The sequence below is a fragment of the Rhyacophila brunnea genome, unplaced genomic scaffold (genome assembly GCF_057557595.1).
Source record: "Rhyacophila brunnea isolate RB1 unplaced genomic scaffold, BYU_Rbru_1.0 scaffold_8, whole genome shotgun sequence".
Lineage (NCBI taxonomy): Eukaryota > Metazoa > Arthropoda > Insecta > Trichoptera > Rhyacophilidae > Rhyacophila > Rhyacophila brunnea.
In genome coordinates this window covers 28,222,944-28,241,383 of record NW_028233350.1, presented here as the reverse complement: position 1 = coordinate 28,241,383, position 18,440 = coordinate 28,222,944, and the positions used below count along the sequence as shown (strand labels likewise).

At 36.6% G+C, this 18,440-nt stretch overlaps 2 protein-coding genes across 2 annotated transcripts; both read right to left on the bottom strand.

Annotated features, from left to right (window-relative positions):
* Positions 1-800: 800 nt before the first annotated feature.
* Positions 801-14,140, bottom strand: SREBP (Sterol regulatory element binding protein). Its single transcript, XM_085958507.1, has 16 exons — positions 13,942-14,140; positions 12,961-13,794; positions 11,127-11,398; positions 10,121-10,354; positions 9,812-9,995; positions 8,844-9,022; positions 7,732-7,913; positions 7,170-7,409; positions 6,523-6,718; positions 6,230-6,368; positions 5,982-6,132; positions 3,993-4,170; positions 3,621-3,773; positions 3,356-3,491; positions 2,019-2,383; positions 801-1,486 (listed from the first exon to the last, which is right to left on the bottom strand). The coding sequence occupies exons 1-15, from the start codon at positions 14,048-14,050 to the stop codon at positions 2,166-2,168; spliced, it is 3,405 nt and encodes a 1,134-aa protein (XP_085814633.1). The 5' UTR covers positions 14,051-14,140; the 3' UTR covers positions 801-1,486; positions 2,019-2,165.
* Positions 14,141-15,218: 1,078 nt separating this feature from the next.
* Positions 15,219-17,246, bottom strand: LOC147064099 (uncharacterized). Its single transcript, XM_085959143.1, has 2 exons — positions 16,728-17,246; positions 15,219-15,266 (listed from the first exon to the last, which is right to left on the bottom strand). Exons 1-2 carry the CDS (start codon positions 17,244-17,246, stop codon positions 15,219-15,221), a joined length of 567 nt encoding a protein of 188 aa, XP_085815269.1.
* Positions 17,247-18,440: the final 1,194 nt, after the last annotated feature.

Genomic DNA, 18,440 nt, shown 5'->3' with positions numbered 1-18,440 from the left:
ATATACATTCCGAGCGCATGTCGGTTCCCGGTGACTTAAATGATATATTATAATCAATAACGAAAATGTTTCTAAAATATTTGTATTGGACATTTAAATTGACAGATATTGCTAATTCATTATACTCATTCCAAAGATTCGCAATACTTAAATCAGATGACAGGTACAATTTGGTAGACCTATTTCTACAGTAATGAGAATCAGTGGGACGCAATGTTTCAATGAACCGTGTACGCTTTCTACTGATTTTCGGCAGAGAAATATCTTCCTAAACAGCTGTGTTCATTATACAAAAATAATAAGTGATTCACTCAAAAAAAAAATTAAAAATGTTTAACATGAGAAAAGAATAAGAACGAGGTTGAATATGGCAGATTCTGGAACTGTATCATTCTATCGCTTCACAACTTGTATATAATAAAACGGTTTTTGGAAAATGACAATCAAATAACGGTTTTTGGAACCATGATGGTCATGCATATAACAGATTTTGGAACTGGACACGTTTTTTAACAGTAAAAATGGGGTAAATAGCGGTTTTAGGAACGAAATAAATGTATGGATCGAATCTTCTGAAGCAACAAATTAGATTTTGTTCATATGATTTTCAAAATAATGTAAAAATGTTTTTGGAACCGGGCGCCTCATATTTCCTCGCCTAAAGAAATTTAGAAGGTGGAGTGTAATTTTACATAATTCCTCTTTAATCCTCTTTGCTACCCACCGAAGTAGTTGGCATTTTTATAAATTGAAATAAAAATACATCTACAAATGGAATTAGGAAAAAAAACACACAGATATAGTAAATCATTTTAATTTATTCTATGTCTTCAATACAGTAAAAATAATTTATTAAATTAATTAATTTCATAAAAAATGTCCTTTGATAATATAAAATATTTCGTTGTACATTTTTGTTCATATTTCTTAAGATACTAATACTATGATCTATTTACAATTTTTAATGCACTTAATAATAATGTATTACTCGATTTGTGAATTTAATGTAAATTATTTTATCGCACAAGAACGTCAACATAATATTATCTATTCTAACATAACGCAATTGACAAAATAACTATGTATGAAACGTAACCAGGATGAGACTACTTAAATAGATTCAATATTAAATTGAAATATTATCAAAAAATAAGTTTATTATGCATATAAAGATTCAACACTTAATAATTATTATTAATAGTAATTTTAAGGTACAGTTTGTGATTAAACAGCATACAATCAGACATGTCAAGATTATTGTATGTAATGTATAAAACCATTTTCACTCATAAGCAGAGCATAATAATATGGACTTGGGAGTAGAGGTTGGTTGTTCATTCTACCCGTTGAGTCCTAGTTTTAAAAGTGCAAGATTAATGACCAAAAACAAAATCCATAATAATTCCAACTGGTAAGCTTTAGGTAAAAAGAGCAAGTTGAGTTCAATTTAATGAAGTTGAGTAATTCATATTGAAATAAGTTAGGTCTTAGGCATAAAGCCCATTGACGCAGCGAGTGCGGTGCTCGCGCAAAATTTCTACAAGTGGCGCGTAAATCATCAAAAATACAACGTAATCAAATACGCCAGCGCCCACTGGACTTGACGATGCCTTGCGCCCCGCTTGCCGCATGAGTCACCGTTTTTCGCTTCTCGGCGATACGATTTAATGAAAATACAAAGAAGTCCATTCATTGAACACGGCTACCAAAATTACGCTGCTCGAGGCGTCGTCGATCGACGGGCGAAAAGCAATTATTTAATAAAAGGGAACTCTTTGTTCCGTGTCCTATATTTCGCTGGTTGAATAATGTCGTCGTAAATATTTATTACAAGCCCCGAAATAATATAATATTTTTATTGCTTTGTTATGAGAGACGCTGTAAAAATAATTGTTTTGTGCTGCTTGGGCCGCTTATTACATAGGTGAAGGGTAATGCGCGGCGAGAGACGTGTGATTATGGTTATGAATAAACACTTAATACGCCGACTTCGCCCGCTCGACGCGTTCTATGGGCACCATCGCTTATAAGTGAAAAAAAATGTTTTTGCTTCATTTGTAATGATACAATAAATCATTTAACTCATTCAGCTCGACCATGACATATTATAATCTCAACATAAGCAAATTTGACTGCAATAAATGAAAGAATTTGGTAATAAATTATTAGATGGGTGCGGTAGTGGAGCCCAGCTTTTTCATCAGATGATAGCAGTCGAGCAGACGTTTCCTGTGGCCGATCCTCTCCAGGGACTTGGCGGCTTCCGCCAACATGCCAACTCTTTCTCCAGGAGAAGAAAGAAGAGATTCCGGAAGATGTTTGCAGGCTACAAAGAGTGCTTCAGCACGCTCAGCCTCTCCGCCCCACTCAAACGATCCCCTGTCTGCATAAATAACATCATTTAATTAAATGAATAAGCAAAAATATAGATGTCATCCTTTGTTTACTAACAAAAATAGATTGCAATGTAATCCAGCTGACTCATCAATGTTTGTTGTTTATACTTGATATGGTTCATGTCTATAATTTGTTTAAAATCTTTATTCAAAAGCTAAACATAATACATAATATGCATGTATAAAGTAACTTATGTATTGAAGATATTATGATGCATTTATAATTTTAATAAAAACATATTCTGTTAAGCTAAACAATAATTTAAATCCATCACTTTACTTAATGCCAAGAACTATGTATAAAAGAAAAAATTGTGTGACATTATATTGTATTGTCATTATACCAAAAAATTATACAAAAGAAATTTATGCAGCGTTGCCAAGATAGTGATTTTCTTGCTAGATCTAGCATTTTTCAATAGGCATCTAGCCGTAGAATATGCATCTGGCGTATGGGGTTTAATCTAGCATTTTTCGACACTACGGATAGCATAATGTTTAACTTAAAAATGCTAGAATGTTTATTACACAAGGTTTGCTTATAAATCAACAATATTTTAGTTTTTAACAACAAAATTTCGTACCTGAAATAATTTTTAGTTTTAGTTAGAGTACTAAAGTGGTGTTTTCGCTTATGAGACAATCGGATAGCAAGTACCTACTTGCATTTGTTAAAGGCGTTTAGTGCGATGAACGAAAAACGGTCTCATTTGAATGTACATTCAATTCGGTTGCGATGATCGCGTAAAATCACACCATTAATCTCTACTTCGTTCTCATGAAAAGAATATTTATATTAAATACATTTTTTATAATTAGCGAAAATCTAGCTTTTAAATTATAACTTAGTTTTTTATCATATCTGGCATATTTTTGTTAACGAGCATTGGTAAGACTGATTTTATGACAAACTGACACAATGAAAAGTTACTAAATGACGTGAAATAATTAATAATTACCTTTCCCGCAAATAAGTGGCGGCCGAAAATGCACAGGTCTCAACGTCGTGGTAAGCAATTGCTGTGTACGACCTGGAGCAGCACCTGCCAACACCCGCAACACTGCACTTTGCAACAATACTCTGGAGAGAGCCCACTGAAAAGAGATAATGCATCATATGTAATATTATAATCAATCCCAGCAATATGAAACAATACATATTATACAACTCGTTAACAAATAGTTTGATAATATGGAATGTAGTTAATCTCAGTTTGAACTTACAGGTACATTTTCTGAAACTCTTTTGAGTGAGTTCAAATCCCTCTGGAAGAGTGCAAGTTCAGTTGGGCTAGCAGCCGTTTTGCCTTCAGTCAATATTTCCCATACTGCTCCGCGACATTCCAGTATCCAATCGCAACACAAAACCTGAAATAGCTGAGAAACAATACACATCTGTCAGTATTGCAATACATATAAGACAAGTCTTATGAGACTTTAGCTTGTCAATAATATTCATACATCCAGATTTCATTAAAAAATTTAACACTTCATTATACTATTTTTAGAAGGATTATAAAAATATACTATACATACAAGTCGGAGACATCAATATTGTATGTGCTTGGATATTAATGTATGTTAGACAATACATACCAAAACGATGGGTCCCGGATTCCTGCAATTGTAGAAGGCAACAGTATCAGCTAATCGTTTTCCTGCGGTATCACACATCTTCAAGGCATTATTTCCTTCCGCCTCCAATAATTGTCGGTTGCTTGTGGTTGAAACGGAACGAAGAGAATCTCTGCACAACATGGCCGACAAAACTGCCCTGAAAAATAATAAACCGTATATAATTTCATTAACACTTCACTGCATGATTTTTTGTATTTGAAAACTTTTTTTTCTTGGGTGTCAAAAAATTCGAAAATTCCATTTAATTTTGTATGTTACTGCGTGGTATCGCAGATTTACGACATTAGGAAATCTTACATTTCAGTATGACAAAATACAAAACCAAATGATAACAATTATAAAAATTTTATATATACATCTTATTTGATGTGTAGATATTTTTATTCAACCAATTTCAATCTTCTGTATATTTTTTGAAGTTATACTTCTTTAGGCGTGTTTGGAAAATCAGATCAGAGTGTATTTTTGGCGTGTGACATGTAACACATAATTAATTTTTTCTCACGAAAACAATCGCACTCGATTGGATTTGAACCACGATTTTTCGCTTACCAGCCGAACGCACTGCCTTTACGCCACAGTATGATAATGCAATCGTGACGATTACACAGTATAATATTATTATATAGTTTAGAATTGTTCCGTTACCTAGGCAGCGAATTTATTATTATATGTACGAAGAATTGTTCCGTTGCCTAGGAAACGAATTTATTATTGTTGGCCAAAATAAAATAAAAACGAGAAATAATTAAATAATTTATTTAGTGATATAAGTTAAAGTGTCTAGAAATAAACCCGCAGCACTCCAATAAGCGGCCCTCCTTTATTATAGTTTTTATTGATATGTGGCTATTAAAATGTCAATTCTATCTTATATCATACTTTATTATTTGACAGATCTGAAACATGACGTCTCACGCAATTATGTGATCATAACCGACCATAGTGACCATAGAATTTTGCCTGGTGAAAAATATTCTTTCGCGGTGTGAATTGCACCTACTCCTTTTTATATGTGATAAGCTGTCAAAACTAAGCTTAATATTTTTAAGTGGGCTCGCACATCAGAACTCGCCGCATGCATCTTACGACGAATTCGTCGACGTGACGTCATCGTAAACCAAGAAACAAACGTTATCAAATGGAGCTTCGCAGATTGGCCGGTGCAACTGCGATGCGAGACGATCCGCAGATGCAACATGTCGCATTTCCTACAGCCTGCATGTTGTATCTAAAAAAAGTCGACTCCGCGCAAGCGCACAGCTGCACAAACGGCCATTTCTCTCCAGACTGTCGCCGCGTTGCGGTGAATGTCGATATCGCTAGGCAGATGTGAGAGGTTTTATCAAGGAACACCGCCTGCCCGTTCTCGGAAGCTTTGATTTATGGCGGTTAGGCACACGAGGCGAGTTGTGATGTGCGAGCCGGCTAAGTGTGATAGGTATGTTACTTTTGTTTGGTGTTACATATTTAGTTTATGTAAAATTACTTTCTGTTTGAATATTTTTGGTTGATGTGAATTTTGACTAACGCGGTGTGCGATTATTTTATTTTGTTACGCAAAAGAAGTATAACTTCTAACGCGCGTACATAAGTACACACACCGTTATTTTTTTAATTTATTTACAAATGCGGATTTTTGTGTACATACGAATTTGTCAACTTACTGTCAAAGCAGAAATGCATAGGCTATAATGCAAAAATGATTTATTTCTTGAAATTTCCAAACAAAATCGGTAAAGTAGGATGTTTATGGTAAAATAGTTTTCTAGGCATAGAAAAAGGATATTATTTGATAATTTACAGAGATGGCATTGGCTATATCGAAATGTCGCAAATGTGCGACACTATGCAGTGAAGGGTTAATATAACTATTGTGAAAATATGAAGTCAAACGAAATACATAAATTATTTGAAGTACATAGATAATAATATTATATTATTTACTTTGGCAAGGGATCCTCGGACATAGCCAGAAAAGCAGGTAGATTTTTCAGTTGTTGAACGAGATGGTAAGCAGCCTTTTCATCGCCCAGAAGCCATTGAGCTGACACTCCAACCATTTTTGACCACCATTCCATCACAGGATCCCAACAACCTTAAAAATACCAAATAATATTAATAATCACAACAAATTCTATGGACTAATCAGTTATCTTGAATGAATTTTGAAAAACTGAGCTATTGAATCTTACCTATATTCTGAGGAGCGATTGGTGAAACATTGTCAGTGATGAGAGAGACCATTTGAAGAACATCTTGAGTATGTGAACTTCTTCCGTCAGCACACAGCAATGTCTGTAGACACCGTTCAAGCAGGTCGCAATGGTATACCTATAATGACAATGAAAGAAATCTAGACTTATGAATTGGTTAGAAAAAAATGAACGCTGTCACTGAAACATACTTTTTTTTAAAAATCAGACAGTAAGTTTTGGAATACTGAAACAGTACAATTTCTCATGTTAAGATTACATTTTTTACATACCCTCATAGCATAGGTGAGTGGATCAGCTTTATTTGGCAGCTGACTGAAGAGAGACACATTGTAGTCTTTGGAAGTGTAGCTCCACGTCTGGGTAACAAAGAACCTTTGGCCGTAAGGCGTGAACAGCCATTGCAAACGGATCGGTGTCACTCCGCACAGCTCTGAACACACTTGCTTTGCCAAACACAAGTAGTAACTGTAAAGAAAATATGTATCCATTATCATAACCATACTTGTACGCAAACAAACTACTAAAGTTCTTAAATTTGAATAAAGTCCTTTTCGCGTTCCAAAGCGGGAGCATATGGTCTTCACAAAGTAGAGGTTATCTATGCAAATTTATTTTTTAATAAAGAACGGTCGGTAGCCATTTGGTCAACTTTTGATGGTCCGTGGTATAGATCCAAACAGATGTGAATTTGATCCAGGCAGAATCCATCAGAGACAGGCATTCTGATCACACCAAGTGGACAAACTGTTTCTAATATTTATAGATGTACATATTGGTATTGTTTTAACAATCAAATTAGTTAAGAATCAAGTTGAAAAAACCTTGTTTGGATAATGTATTCAGACAGTGTAGACATGTAGACAGACACTAAATATGAAATTGCTTTATAGAATCGAGTGAGAGAACTTATATAGACCTGCTAAGCCAGTGCATGAACGGCTTAGTGTTATTCTTGATGGCAAGTGCGGTCATAACGTAAACATTCGCCAAGTGGGCTGACGTTCCGCCGACTTCCGCCAAGTTCAGAGCACTGAGGACAACAGGGAGAGTCGAGCCGGAACCTTCTTCGCCTGACAACACTTGCTCTACTTGTGACAGTCGGTGATACACCAGAGACAGTTCCGAAGCCCAGTGAACACCTGCACGCCGGTTGGGGCTGAAATTAATCATTATGTTGAAATAATAGTGTAAAAACTTTTAACAAAATGCATTGGAAACTGAAAATATGTAGTGACATCAATTATTGACGAAAATAATAAATGAAGTAATGCAGTTTTTTGCATTTTCATTTGTTTTAAAAAATAAATGAGTCACTTTCTCACTTCTTCCTTTCGATTCCATCAAAATAGTTCTGTCTTTATTATTTGTGAATATTCTTCCACACAATAAAAGTTTTGATTAGTAGTACATAGTAGTAGTAACTAAAGAACACAATAAATTAATAATAACAAGAATTAAAATTAAAATAGGATGGCAACCTGTTATTGAAGAAGTCTCCGTTACGGCGGGCTATCCAGCGTCCTCCGGGTGCTCTTTGAATGGCCTGCCTGATGACTCCCCATAGCGTTCCAGTGAAACGGTAGAATTTCCCTGAGCTGACTGGTCTACCAGCTACATTTAAACACTTGAGAAGTTCAACCCTAGCATTTACCAGATCCCCCTAAAAAGTAAACAAAAGCAAAATGCAAAAATCAATAATTATGACATTGACATGCTCTAGTATAATTTGAGTCTTAAAAGCACTACTGATGCTCTGATTTGGTTGGTCCACCGCATAGTATATTTAGCCTATGGTCAACCTGACCAAATCGGGTGTTTTCAATAGGTGTTCCCTAATCTCATCACTTGACTCTCGCACACGCATTCATACTTCCTATATTATCAGAAAACCAAGCACTTGCGAACACGCCAACATTAGCATTTGCAATTAATGCTAAAAAAAGAAATGTTTAAGTATGCAAATAATGGCCAATGGGAGGAAAAATAATCTATTATATTTTACACATCTTGTTTTCATGTACAGGGAAACCCTGATTCTACGGTTTTCACGGGACCCTAAAAAAAACGATAAATGAGGGATATATAAAAAATAAAAAAACCTCTTGAATTATTTTCAGTTTCTTAGCTATAGTTCTAGTTTTCTTCATGTGGGGCATTTGAGTTGCGACTTACAAAAATTCGTGATATGAGATGCGAGACAAGCCTGAGCGCCTACCAACCTGTGCAAACAAAGTGACGCGACTGAAAGGTCTGTATGTATCATAAACAATTCTACGAAAGCTAAATGAAAAATATTCAACAAAAACGGTCGATTGGGATATTTTTGTGACGGGACCGTAATATTTAGAAGATAGATAGAGGAAAACGATAAATCGGGAAACGGTTAATGTGGGATTTTACTTAACATTGTTCTTATGGGTGTTTGGCGGTATTTTCAAAAATGAACGATCCGTGCGGGAAAACGATTTATGCGAGAACGGTAGATCGAGGTTCCAATGTACCTACTTTTTTTACTCGTAACGAGGGAAAATTTTAAAAGGACTTCTAACACATGTATAATTGATATAACAACAATTTTAACCAAACTTACCATATCTATTAGATAATCAGCTTCTTTCCTGTGTTGCCAGAATGTGTTAGTTTGCTTTGATTTACTTTTGAGGACAGGATCTCCATAGACGAGCATCTTCACGAGGCAACCACCGAGTATAACAATATTGACAATCCACAAAAATAGAGTAGGCATCCATAAGAAGTAGTTTGATTCCTCTGAAAGAATAAACCAATTTGTTCAACCGCATAACACTACTAAGAAAGGTGTTCGGAATTTATTTAATGGTGTTGTGTAACTGTCAATTCTTGGTGGAAAGACATTGTGTTAATTGAAATAAAATGCAATATGTAGTATTTATTCCACATAGTTTAATAATAATTTAGGACTGATTTCGTCTGCTTCAATGGAATGATCAGATGACGATGTACCACTGAAGCGGACAAAACCAGTCCTGATTATTATTATTTATTATTACGTATTGTGTTTTATTTTAATCGATAATATTGTTGTTAACACAATCATCATCATCAGCCGGGGTCGATCCACTGCTGGATGAAGACCTCCCCTAGCTCCCTCCATTCTTCTCAGTCCCTATTTCATTGCTGCCACATACATCCACCGAACTTTATGAGTACAACACGCAATAATTATGTACATATTATTAAAAGGCCAAACAAAACAAAACCAATTTCATGGTCCTTAATTCCTATATTATGACAGCCAGCATACGATTCAAGTAAATAAAATAATTTCCTTAAAAGGGGGTGGTTTAAACCAAATGTGACTATAACTAAACCAACTATAACCAAAGATATCTGTGTTTAGAATATTAATGGCAATAATACTGTAACATATAATATGTTCAATGTACATTCATAAATTACAGTTGACATGTGTGTGAAAAGACAGACACAGGGGCAGTTGGAGTAACAATCAAGCACTACATAGAAAATACGTCTTTAATGTTTCCTTCCGCGTAATAAAATATGATTTTGCTCTCTCACCAGTTTCCAGCGAGTTCAACGTCCTGCCCGAGTATGACGCAGAAGAAATATCGGGTGAGACTTTATTGAAGACATTCCCGAAGGGATTGAAAGCGAGCAGTCCCACCATGAACGCACACATTGCAAGACGACTGTGGTCTCCCATTCCTCCCATTATTCGTTCTGTGTAGCATTCTTCTTTTATCTACAAACATGGAATACATTTTAACAATTATTATACAGTTGAGAAAGGATTCGCTTGATCTCATCCTTGCATATTATAATGCTAGTTTGTATTTACAATGGTTTGATCAAAAAAGAATTAATTACCTCTGCAAACTCAGGTGAAGAAGGCAGATCGCTTTCATTCTGATGGGGAGAATGAGACGGTGAAGAAATGTCACTTCGTGGCGGGGTGACATCGCCGATCACCAAAAGATCTTTAATGTTCTGACCGTGGTGGGACGACTTCAAAGCGGCATTCTCCTGCTTTAATCTAGCATTCTGATTCTGCAGATATCTGATGTATTCAATGGTTTTCCTTAATATAGCTGATTTGTTTAACTGGATAAAGAAAAATCAACACATTTAAAGTGGTAGCGATGGCCAAAAAGTTTCGGAATTCGTGCTCATGTTTCTGACCACTAAGTTATATGTGTCCTATTTAATTGAAACAATGTTAATTAGTGTTTATACAATATTCTCTGAAGTGCTTTCTAAATTGCATTACTTATTGGCAATCGGTTTTTGTATTTTAAATCAAAGTATTTCTAATTACCTTAATTACTAACCGGTGTCAAACTTGTACTTGCTAATAACTTAATCAACTATTTTTGTGTGACACTTATAGTGTAAGGATTTTTCCACAGCACAATAATATTTACGGTTTAGTCTGTTTTTCACCGGAATTTCTTTAAAAAGCATGTAAAATAAATGGTGGTGGTATTTAAAAAGACAGTTGGTTTCTGAGTTGGCATGGTGAAAGTAGCGATCAATGATTGCCTGTTCAGCAGACAGGAAATGGGAAGTGAAGCCATATTTGATTTCAACCCCATGCTAATGTTTGCTATACGGGTAGAGCAGTATGCTATGTTGAAATTTTGTTACTGCCTTAAGCAAACCGCCACTGAACCATACAAGTCCATCACAGTGACTGTGCATCAGTGTAGTAAATTCAGAATGCCTAGAATCATTAAAATTTTACCCTCTCGCGGTCTTGGAAATTATTCGCAGCACCCTAGACTGCTGAGGCGCTCACTTTAAATACCACTGAGTTAACGAACATTAAATTCTTTACACATAATACAAATGAAATCTTCTTGTGATATTCACTTACTTTGGCGTCATCTCCGACAAGCATATTTTTCAATTCAATAATCTTGTCATTGATGCTTGTGCGGTAGCGTCTTTCAATAGCATTGTGAGCACTCCTCTTCACTTCTTTGACCTTGGGTTCACCAGGAATCGGCATGCGGCTGATGGCCACTTTGTCGGAATCCATAGGGAAAGAGATACCGGTAGCTAAAATCGCTGCTCCATTTGTCGTGTTCATCAATGTATGTACAGGTCGAACCGGAGCTTGGATATTTGAGAGGGAAGTTGTTATACCTGAAATGTAACAATAATATTGGTTGATATAGTAAGTTATTATGCGAAACATAAGTGCATGATTTCAAATTCTACTCATTGACTATAAATAAATCTTAAATCTATAAAAACTAAATATTATTTTGACTGTGCAAGTAGGTATGGCTTTGTTCAATAAAATATTAAAAAAAAATTGAACAATACGTACTAAATACTTAGAAACAGGTTTGAATTATTAAGTCCCATTATGGATATTGGAATGGAAAAATGGTTAAAAAATATTTTAATTACTATGTACTTAGTATGAATTTAAAATTTATCACGATAACTAAGTATATACATACCAGATTAATGCAGATCTAATAATTTTTATAATAAGTAAGTTTTAAGTCAATGTGATACTGATAACTAACTTCTGATGGACAGAGGAGTTTGCAATTGCATACGCCAAGGATAGGATGGCCAAGGATACGCCAGATTGACATATTATATCGTCTCTGTTCTGGCAGAACACACTAACTGGAGAATACTAGTTTTGAGTAATTTGACTTTGAAGTTGTTAAAATGTTTGAAATAATGGTCTATCATGTGAGTTTATTAAGTAATCGTAAAAAGGATGACTTTAAAATAAAGACTGTTTATTTATTAAGAAGGTTTCCAGACGGTAAAGTTTGAAATAAGGAACATTTTGGTACTAACTATAATTGTATGGGAAATTAAATAATTTGGAATTGCCAATGTTAACACTATCTAAATATGGTTCATGAATGATAAGTATGCTATAAATTACTCTCAGCAGAAACCATATCGTAGCATTTTCTATTATTTTTGATTATTTACGTGATTTTTGATTATTCAGATAGATGACATCAATTGAAAGATAAATTAAATTTGTTATTTTCAACAGTGCTTAACTTTAATGTAGGGGTTAATGAGATGTAACTATGGAATTTTTTTTGGTGCCGCTAAGGAGACGTCCATATGCGCAAAAATTGTACAGAGTTCTGATTTATTTGTACAATAGCGATATAAAACCTATTTGGCTGAAAACCACTCCACACCAATTTGCCCTGAATAATTTCCACATTAAGCTGTTCAGCGTATAAAACAAAAAAGTGAAACTCACAGAACAGATTAATATAATAGAAATATAAATGTCAGTTGCCCGGGACCAAGGTTCTGAAGCCATGCTTTTTTATTATTTTATGACCCAACCCCAAGAATATAAAACACGCTGACGGTTTTCAAATATTGGATGCGCGTTTTGTTTACATGACAAACTTAAATGCATATTATGATATAAGCGTAACTATTGAAAATAATATATTATATGTAGGTATAACATGTGTTTAAGTTTATCCCATATTTCTCTACACTCAAGCCTGTTATACCACACCTAGTACGGTAAGCCAGTAGTGCCTCATTCAGTGCTAACATCGCGACTGGCGCGTTTGGAGTACTTGGCCATTAGATATAATTAATGTGTTATTTAAATGTGGTAATTAAAAGTTCAGCAGTGATTGTGTTAATTTTGTGTTCTTTGGTGAAAATCTTATAAATAGAAAACTGCAATGAAAAATTACCTTTAACAGGTGACGCGGTGTACATAACGGTCTGTTGATTCTGATCAGCTGGCTTAACAAGTTTAGCCTGCAACAGCATGGGCCCCAATCTCCGATCGGTACCTTGCACCAGCAATGGCGAGAGACCTTTATCCGACACTAGCAACTGATGCTGTACAGGTACAGTCTGTGGCATTTGCGACACGTGGATCACATTCTCGTTGAACTGTTTATGTTTCACCGGTTGAGATACACGTGATAAGTTTTCATTACACTGCGTAATTTTTGCTGGCTGAGGAATGGATTTAAAGTTTATAAACGTAGGATTACTGACAGGCCCTTGTAATAAGATATTTGGATTTATCTGGGAAACGTTTTGACGATTGATAATATAGCTCTGAGTAGGCGGAGGGACCTCGGTTCTAACGGGTACTGCCGACACCGGGCTTGCAGAAGTTGTGATGGATTTTGGACTGTGCGGAGCGGGTACCGGACTGTGCAAAGGAAAGGAATTAGCTCGCTTTTCAAACAGATGCGGTTTTGGTTCCAAGGAATTGGGAGATCCCATCTGTGACGCAGGTGAATTAGAATGGTTGCTGAGAGGTGACATCTTTGGTGAAATAGCAGGCACGGCATACATATATGAAAATCCATCACTCGATGTAAACATTGGCAAGGGATCCTGCGCTGGGCCAATCGACAAAGATCCGGGCGATTTCACATCACAGTGGCTGATCAAATCCAAGTTCTCAACTTTTATCTGGCGATCTGTGTTCCTTAAATCTTCATCTAAATGTTTCATGAAGCTCTCTTCTTCAAAGATATTCCCCAGTTCTGTGTCACAATTGAAGTAATCTGAAATGCAAGTTTTCATTAATCTTTAAACATCATTAATTTTATAGAGCTATGCAACTAAAATCTGACGCAATAATGTCATAAGGTAAATATGTAATTTTTAATGTTACTGTGTGTATTTAGGCGAGATTATTATTTAATAATAACCTTGCAAGTCCGCTATGTCGTTGAAATTAAATCCTTCACTTGGAGCAAAGTCTTGAGAATTGTCGAACTCCATCCCCTGAGTGGAAGACCACCCTTCGGGATCTTCCATGTTTTCAGTTTTGTTTTCGTGTTTTCACAGAATTTGACGAAGTACCATAATATTTCTGTGTCACCGATGATGGGTCGACCAATCAGAGTTCGAAATACAAATCGTACGATATATAAGCAGCCGCTGCGTCATTTTTAATGTGTCAAAATTAATGGGTGTGTCACTTCACCAAGTTCATAGCCAGCTGGAATATATATTATGCTATAATTTTAAATAAATTTTCTTTATTTTTATTTGTAATTTGTAATAATAAAATCACATACCTTTATTTATTTATCATTTTGTAATAAAATGTTAATTAATATTATAACATTATTACATAAAACACCGTTATTAAAGTGATACCTATATTTCAATACGTCATAATCAAATAGGTAGGTAGGTAGGTATTCTGATTATTATTAATTAAATATTCTTATTATATTTTACCGCGAAGAACTAGCAAACTGTGAAAAATCGATTATTGAACGCGGACTTTTGGCTTGTTATGGAGTACTAACTTGTATTAATGAAACTCAGTCACAGTATTTCAGCGATTCATCGAGTAAAATTTAATATAAAAAAATAGGTAGGTATTTTAAAATTAACGGGTCCCGGTCGATGGAAGTTTATGGATTTCGGGTGCTCCACATGGGAAAAGGTCAAACGATTTTAAAATATCGCACTGGCCTGTGTGGACACGGAGCAGAGACTACGGAGTCGTTCAGTCTGGAAAAAATATATAGGTAATGGTTCTTAATCATTATGGTTCTGATCTCATCCAAACTCTTTGGGTTCAACTTATTTTGATTGTTAACTTAATAAAGGAGGAGAAAATATTCAATTTGTTTGTTATAAGAATTTTAAAATTCAAGAGTTTTTAGATAGATGTTTGCAAGTTTTATTTATGGATTTTTTTCAAATTTTAGGGGTTCAATTAATTAGGTAACTACTAATTAGAGGGTACAGGCCATAGGCCCCAGGCGATAGACCCCTTACTTCTATCGAAAATTCAGCCCTGCGTCACTCCACTTTAATAATAATTAGGTAGTGTTAGGTATTAAATTTACACCAAAAACACAATAAATGTGTTTTAGGTAGGTACCTAGGTATCTACCATATTATCAAATATGTACATACTTGAGTCACGAATCTAGGGGGAAATGAAAAAAAAGGAATTTGATTGGAGTTAAGAGATTGAAGACACCTCTTCAGTCAGACGAGCCAACACGTCGAGCTACAAATTAATATACAAACAACCTACATAATATAAAGTTGAGCTTCATACTAACGCGGTCTTTTGGATGAACTTATTATGATCTATCATCGTGTAGATATTTCAAAAACTAGGTACAATGTACAAAATTGAAAATGTGTATTGTCAAACATTAATTTTGATAATAATAATTTTAGTGTTTCTCAAAATGAATGCCTATACCGAAAGTTAATGATACCAGCACTGTATCAGTGTAGGTATCTAAAATGTAGGCGCTCCAGTGATGAGTCGACGACAATAGGTCGTCCGATTTGCATTATTATGCTCTGCCATCTACTGACCAATCGATGATCAATGAACGAGTAAAAAAGTCAAGCTTTGGCAGTAAAGTTCCGATAGGTACCTAATCCTGAAATTGTGTTTTATTTATGGTTATTTACATACAATAAGAGTAACGGTGAATAGTTTAGGTGAAATGGTATCACCTTGCCGGACACCTTTGTTAATGGGGAATTTACACGACCGATTGTGAAGTTTCACGCATGCTGTGGCATCACTGTATATACTGTTCAATATGTTTATGTAGCGTCTGGAAATTCCTTGGTTGCTAAGGGCGTCTATAATTGAGAATTTTTTGATGGAATCAAACGCCTTTTCATAGTCTATAAAACCAAGATATAATGGCAGTTTGTATTCCTGGTAGCGCTCTATGATTTCCCTGACGACCTGTATATGATCCATAGTACTGTAGCCTCTTCTGAAACCGGCTTGCTCTCTTGGTTGGTTCTCGTCTAGAACTGTTTCGAGACGGTTTGAGAGTATTTTCGTGAAAACCTTATACAGAATTGGCAGTAGACTAATTGGTCGATAGTTTTTCAGATCTTCAGTGTCTCCTTTCTTATGGAGAATAATAATGGAGGCATTTTTCCATGACTCTGGGATGTTCTCTTCGTGCAGACAAGACGTGAACAGACGTGCGAGCACTTCGCTCACCGTCCTCCCGGCCCGTTTGAGAACATCGATAGTCAGCCCATCTTCTCCCGGGGCTTTCCCACTCTTCATGCACATTATAGCATATTCCACCTCTGTGGTAGTAACCTCAGGAAGAGGATCTCCATATTCTCCGTTCACCGGAAGATCTGAATTGATGTCAGTGTCATCTTTATATAGAGCGCTGTAAAACTCTACAACAGTGTCCAGTAGATGATCCCAGTTACGCACGATACTTCCATCTTGCGCTTTTAGTGTCGTGATCTGCCTTCTCCCTATTGACAGATGCTGCTTGTTCTTATGTAAGCTCCTTCCTGACGCAACAATTGATTCAACAAGGTTCATATTGAACTTACGAAGATCTTCTCGTATGTTTTTACGTAGAGTTTTGCACAGCGTGGAGTACTCGAGATCATTTGCAACTTGTTGTTCGCTTTTCGTACTCCTACGCAGCTTCATAAGATTCAACGTTTCCTTTGAAAGTTTGCTTACTCGTTCAACCCCAGCAGCAACTGTCTCTTCCGAAGATTCGATAATGATTTTTGTTACTGCATCGGTGTTTTGTAGGGAGATGGGGTCATTTTCAGCCTGGAAAGCCGCTAACCTGTTCTCCAGCTCTTGTTGGAATTCGACTCTGCTTCTCAAGCCTCTGCGGACTCTGGGCTTCTGCATCAGTTTGGATCTCTCACGTTTGATGTTAAATCGTACTTTACACCTTACCATTCGGTGGTCGCTGCCAGTATTAAATTTGTTAATGACTGTGCAGTCTAGAAAAATATCCTTCTTGTTGGTGAGGATGTAGTCGATTTCGCTGGTTCGTTTTGTTGGGCTTCGCCATGTCCATTTTCGAGAAGGCTTCTTTTTGAAGAATGAGTTCATGATGTAGAGATTGTGGTTTTCCGCAAACTCCACTAACATGTCTCCTCGGCCATCCCTGATGCCATGTCCGAAGTGCCCGACCGCTACATCATCCTGGTGTTGAGATCCGATTCGTGCATTAAAGTCTCCCATGATGATAGTGAAGTGACATTTCCGTTTATTTTTCAACGTACTGATTTCTTCATATAGCTCCTCCACTTTTTCATCAGGTGAGTTTTGAGTGGGCGCATAAACTTGCAAAAGCAGAATCTGGTATCTTTTGCTGAGCTGAAGTGTTAAACTTGCTACTCTATCTGAGGAGAAATCAAATTCAACTATGCGATCTTTCCAGAGTCTGTGGATTAAAAAACAGACACCGCTTGTGCGTCCGCTCTTAGTCCCATTATAACAGAGTACATGTCCGCTGTGGAGATTGACGATATCGTCTCCTTGTCGTCTTACCTCGCTGAGCCCGACAACATCCCAATGGATTTTTTTTTTCCGAGTTCTTCTTCGAGCTCTAGAAGTTTGGCGTTGCTGGATAATGTTCTCGCGTTATAGGTGGCAATGGTCATCGGTAGGCAGCCGTTACCGTCTTTCCGGGGATTCTTAGCACCCTCTGCCTTCCCTTGCTGATTGCTGCCGTGATCAGTGTCAGGTTGGCCTCCGGAGAATGAGGGCCGAGATTTTTGTTTATGTTTCATGGGGGTATTTGGACATAACACACCACGCTGTCCAAACGGGTTGGTGGAAAGACCTCCAAAGTAGAATGCAAGAACTCGCGGTTGTCAGTCAAACGGTCGGTCTAAAGATAAATGTCTCAAAGACAAAAGTGATGAGGAACTGTTTTTCGGACCCTGCGATTATCTGTATTTCTGGCACCCAACTCGAGCAAGTCAGCAGCTACGTCTATCTCGGACAGCAGGTGTCCATAGACGGAAGCATGCACGATGAAATTGCTCGAAGAACAAAGCTGGGATGGAGTGCTTTCGGACGTCTGAATATTATCTTCAAGAGTGACCTACCATTATGTCTTAAGCGTAAGGTGTTCAACCAATGTGTGCTACCCGTGCTCACGTATGGCTGCGAGACGTGGACCCTCAACACGAGAGATGTCCAAAGGCTAAGAGTCACACAGCGAGGCATGGAGAGGTGCATGTTGGGCATCACGCGAAAGGACCGTAAAAGGAACGAATGGGTTAGGAAGCAGACAAGAGTACGCGATGTAATAGACGTTGCCAAACAGCTGAAATGGAGATGGGCGGGACACATTGCTCGCCGAAAGGACGGCCGCTGGACAAATGCCGTCATCCAGTGGTACCCAAGGGGTACGAAACGGCCACAGGG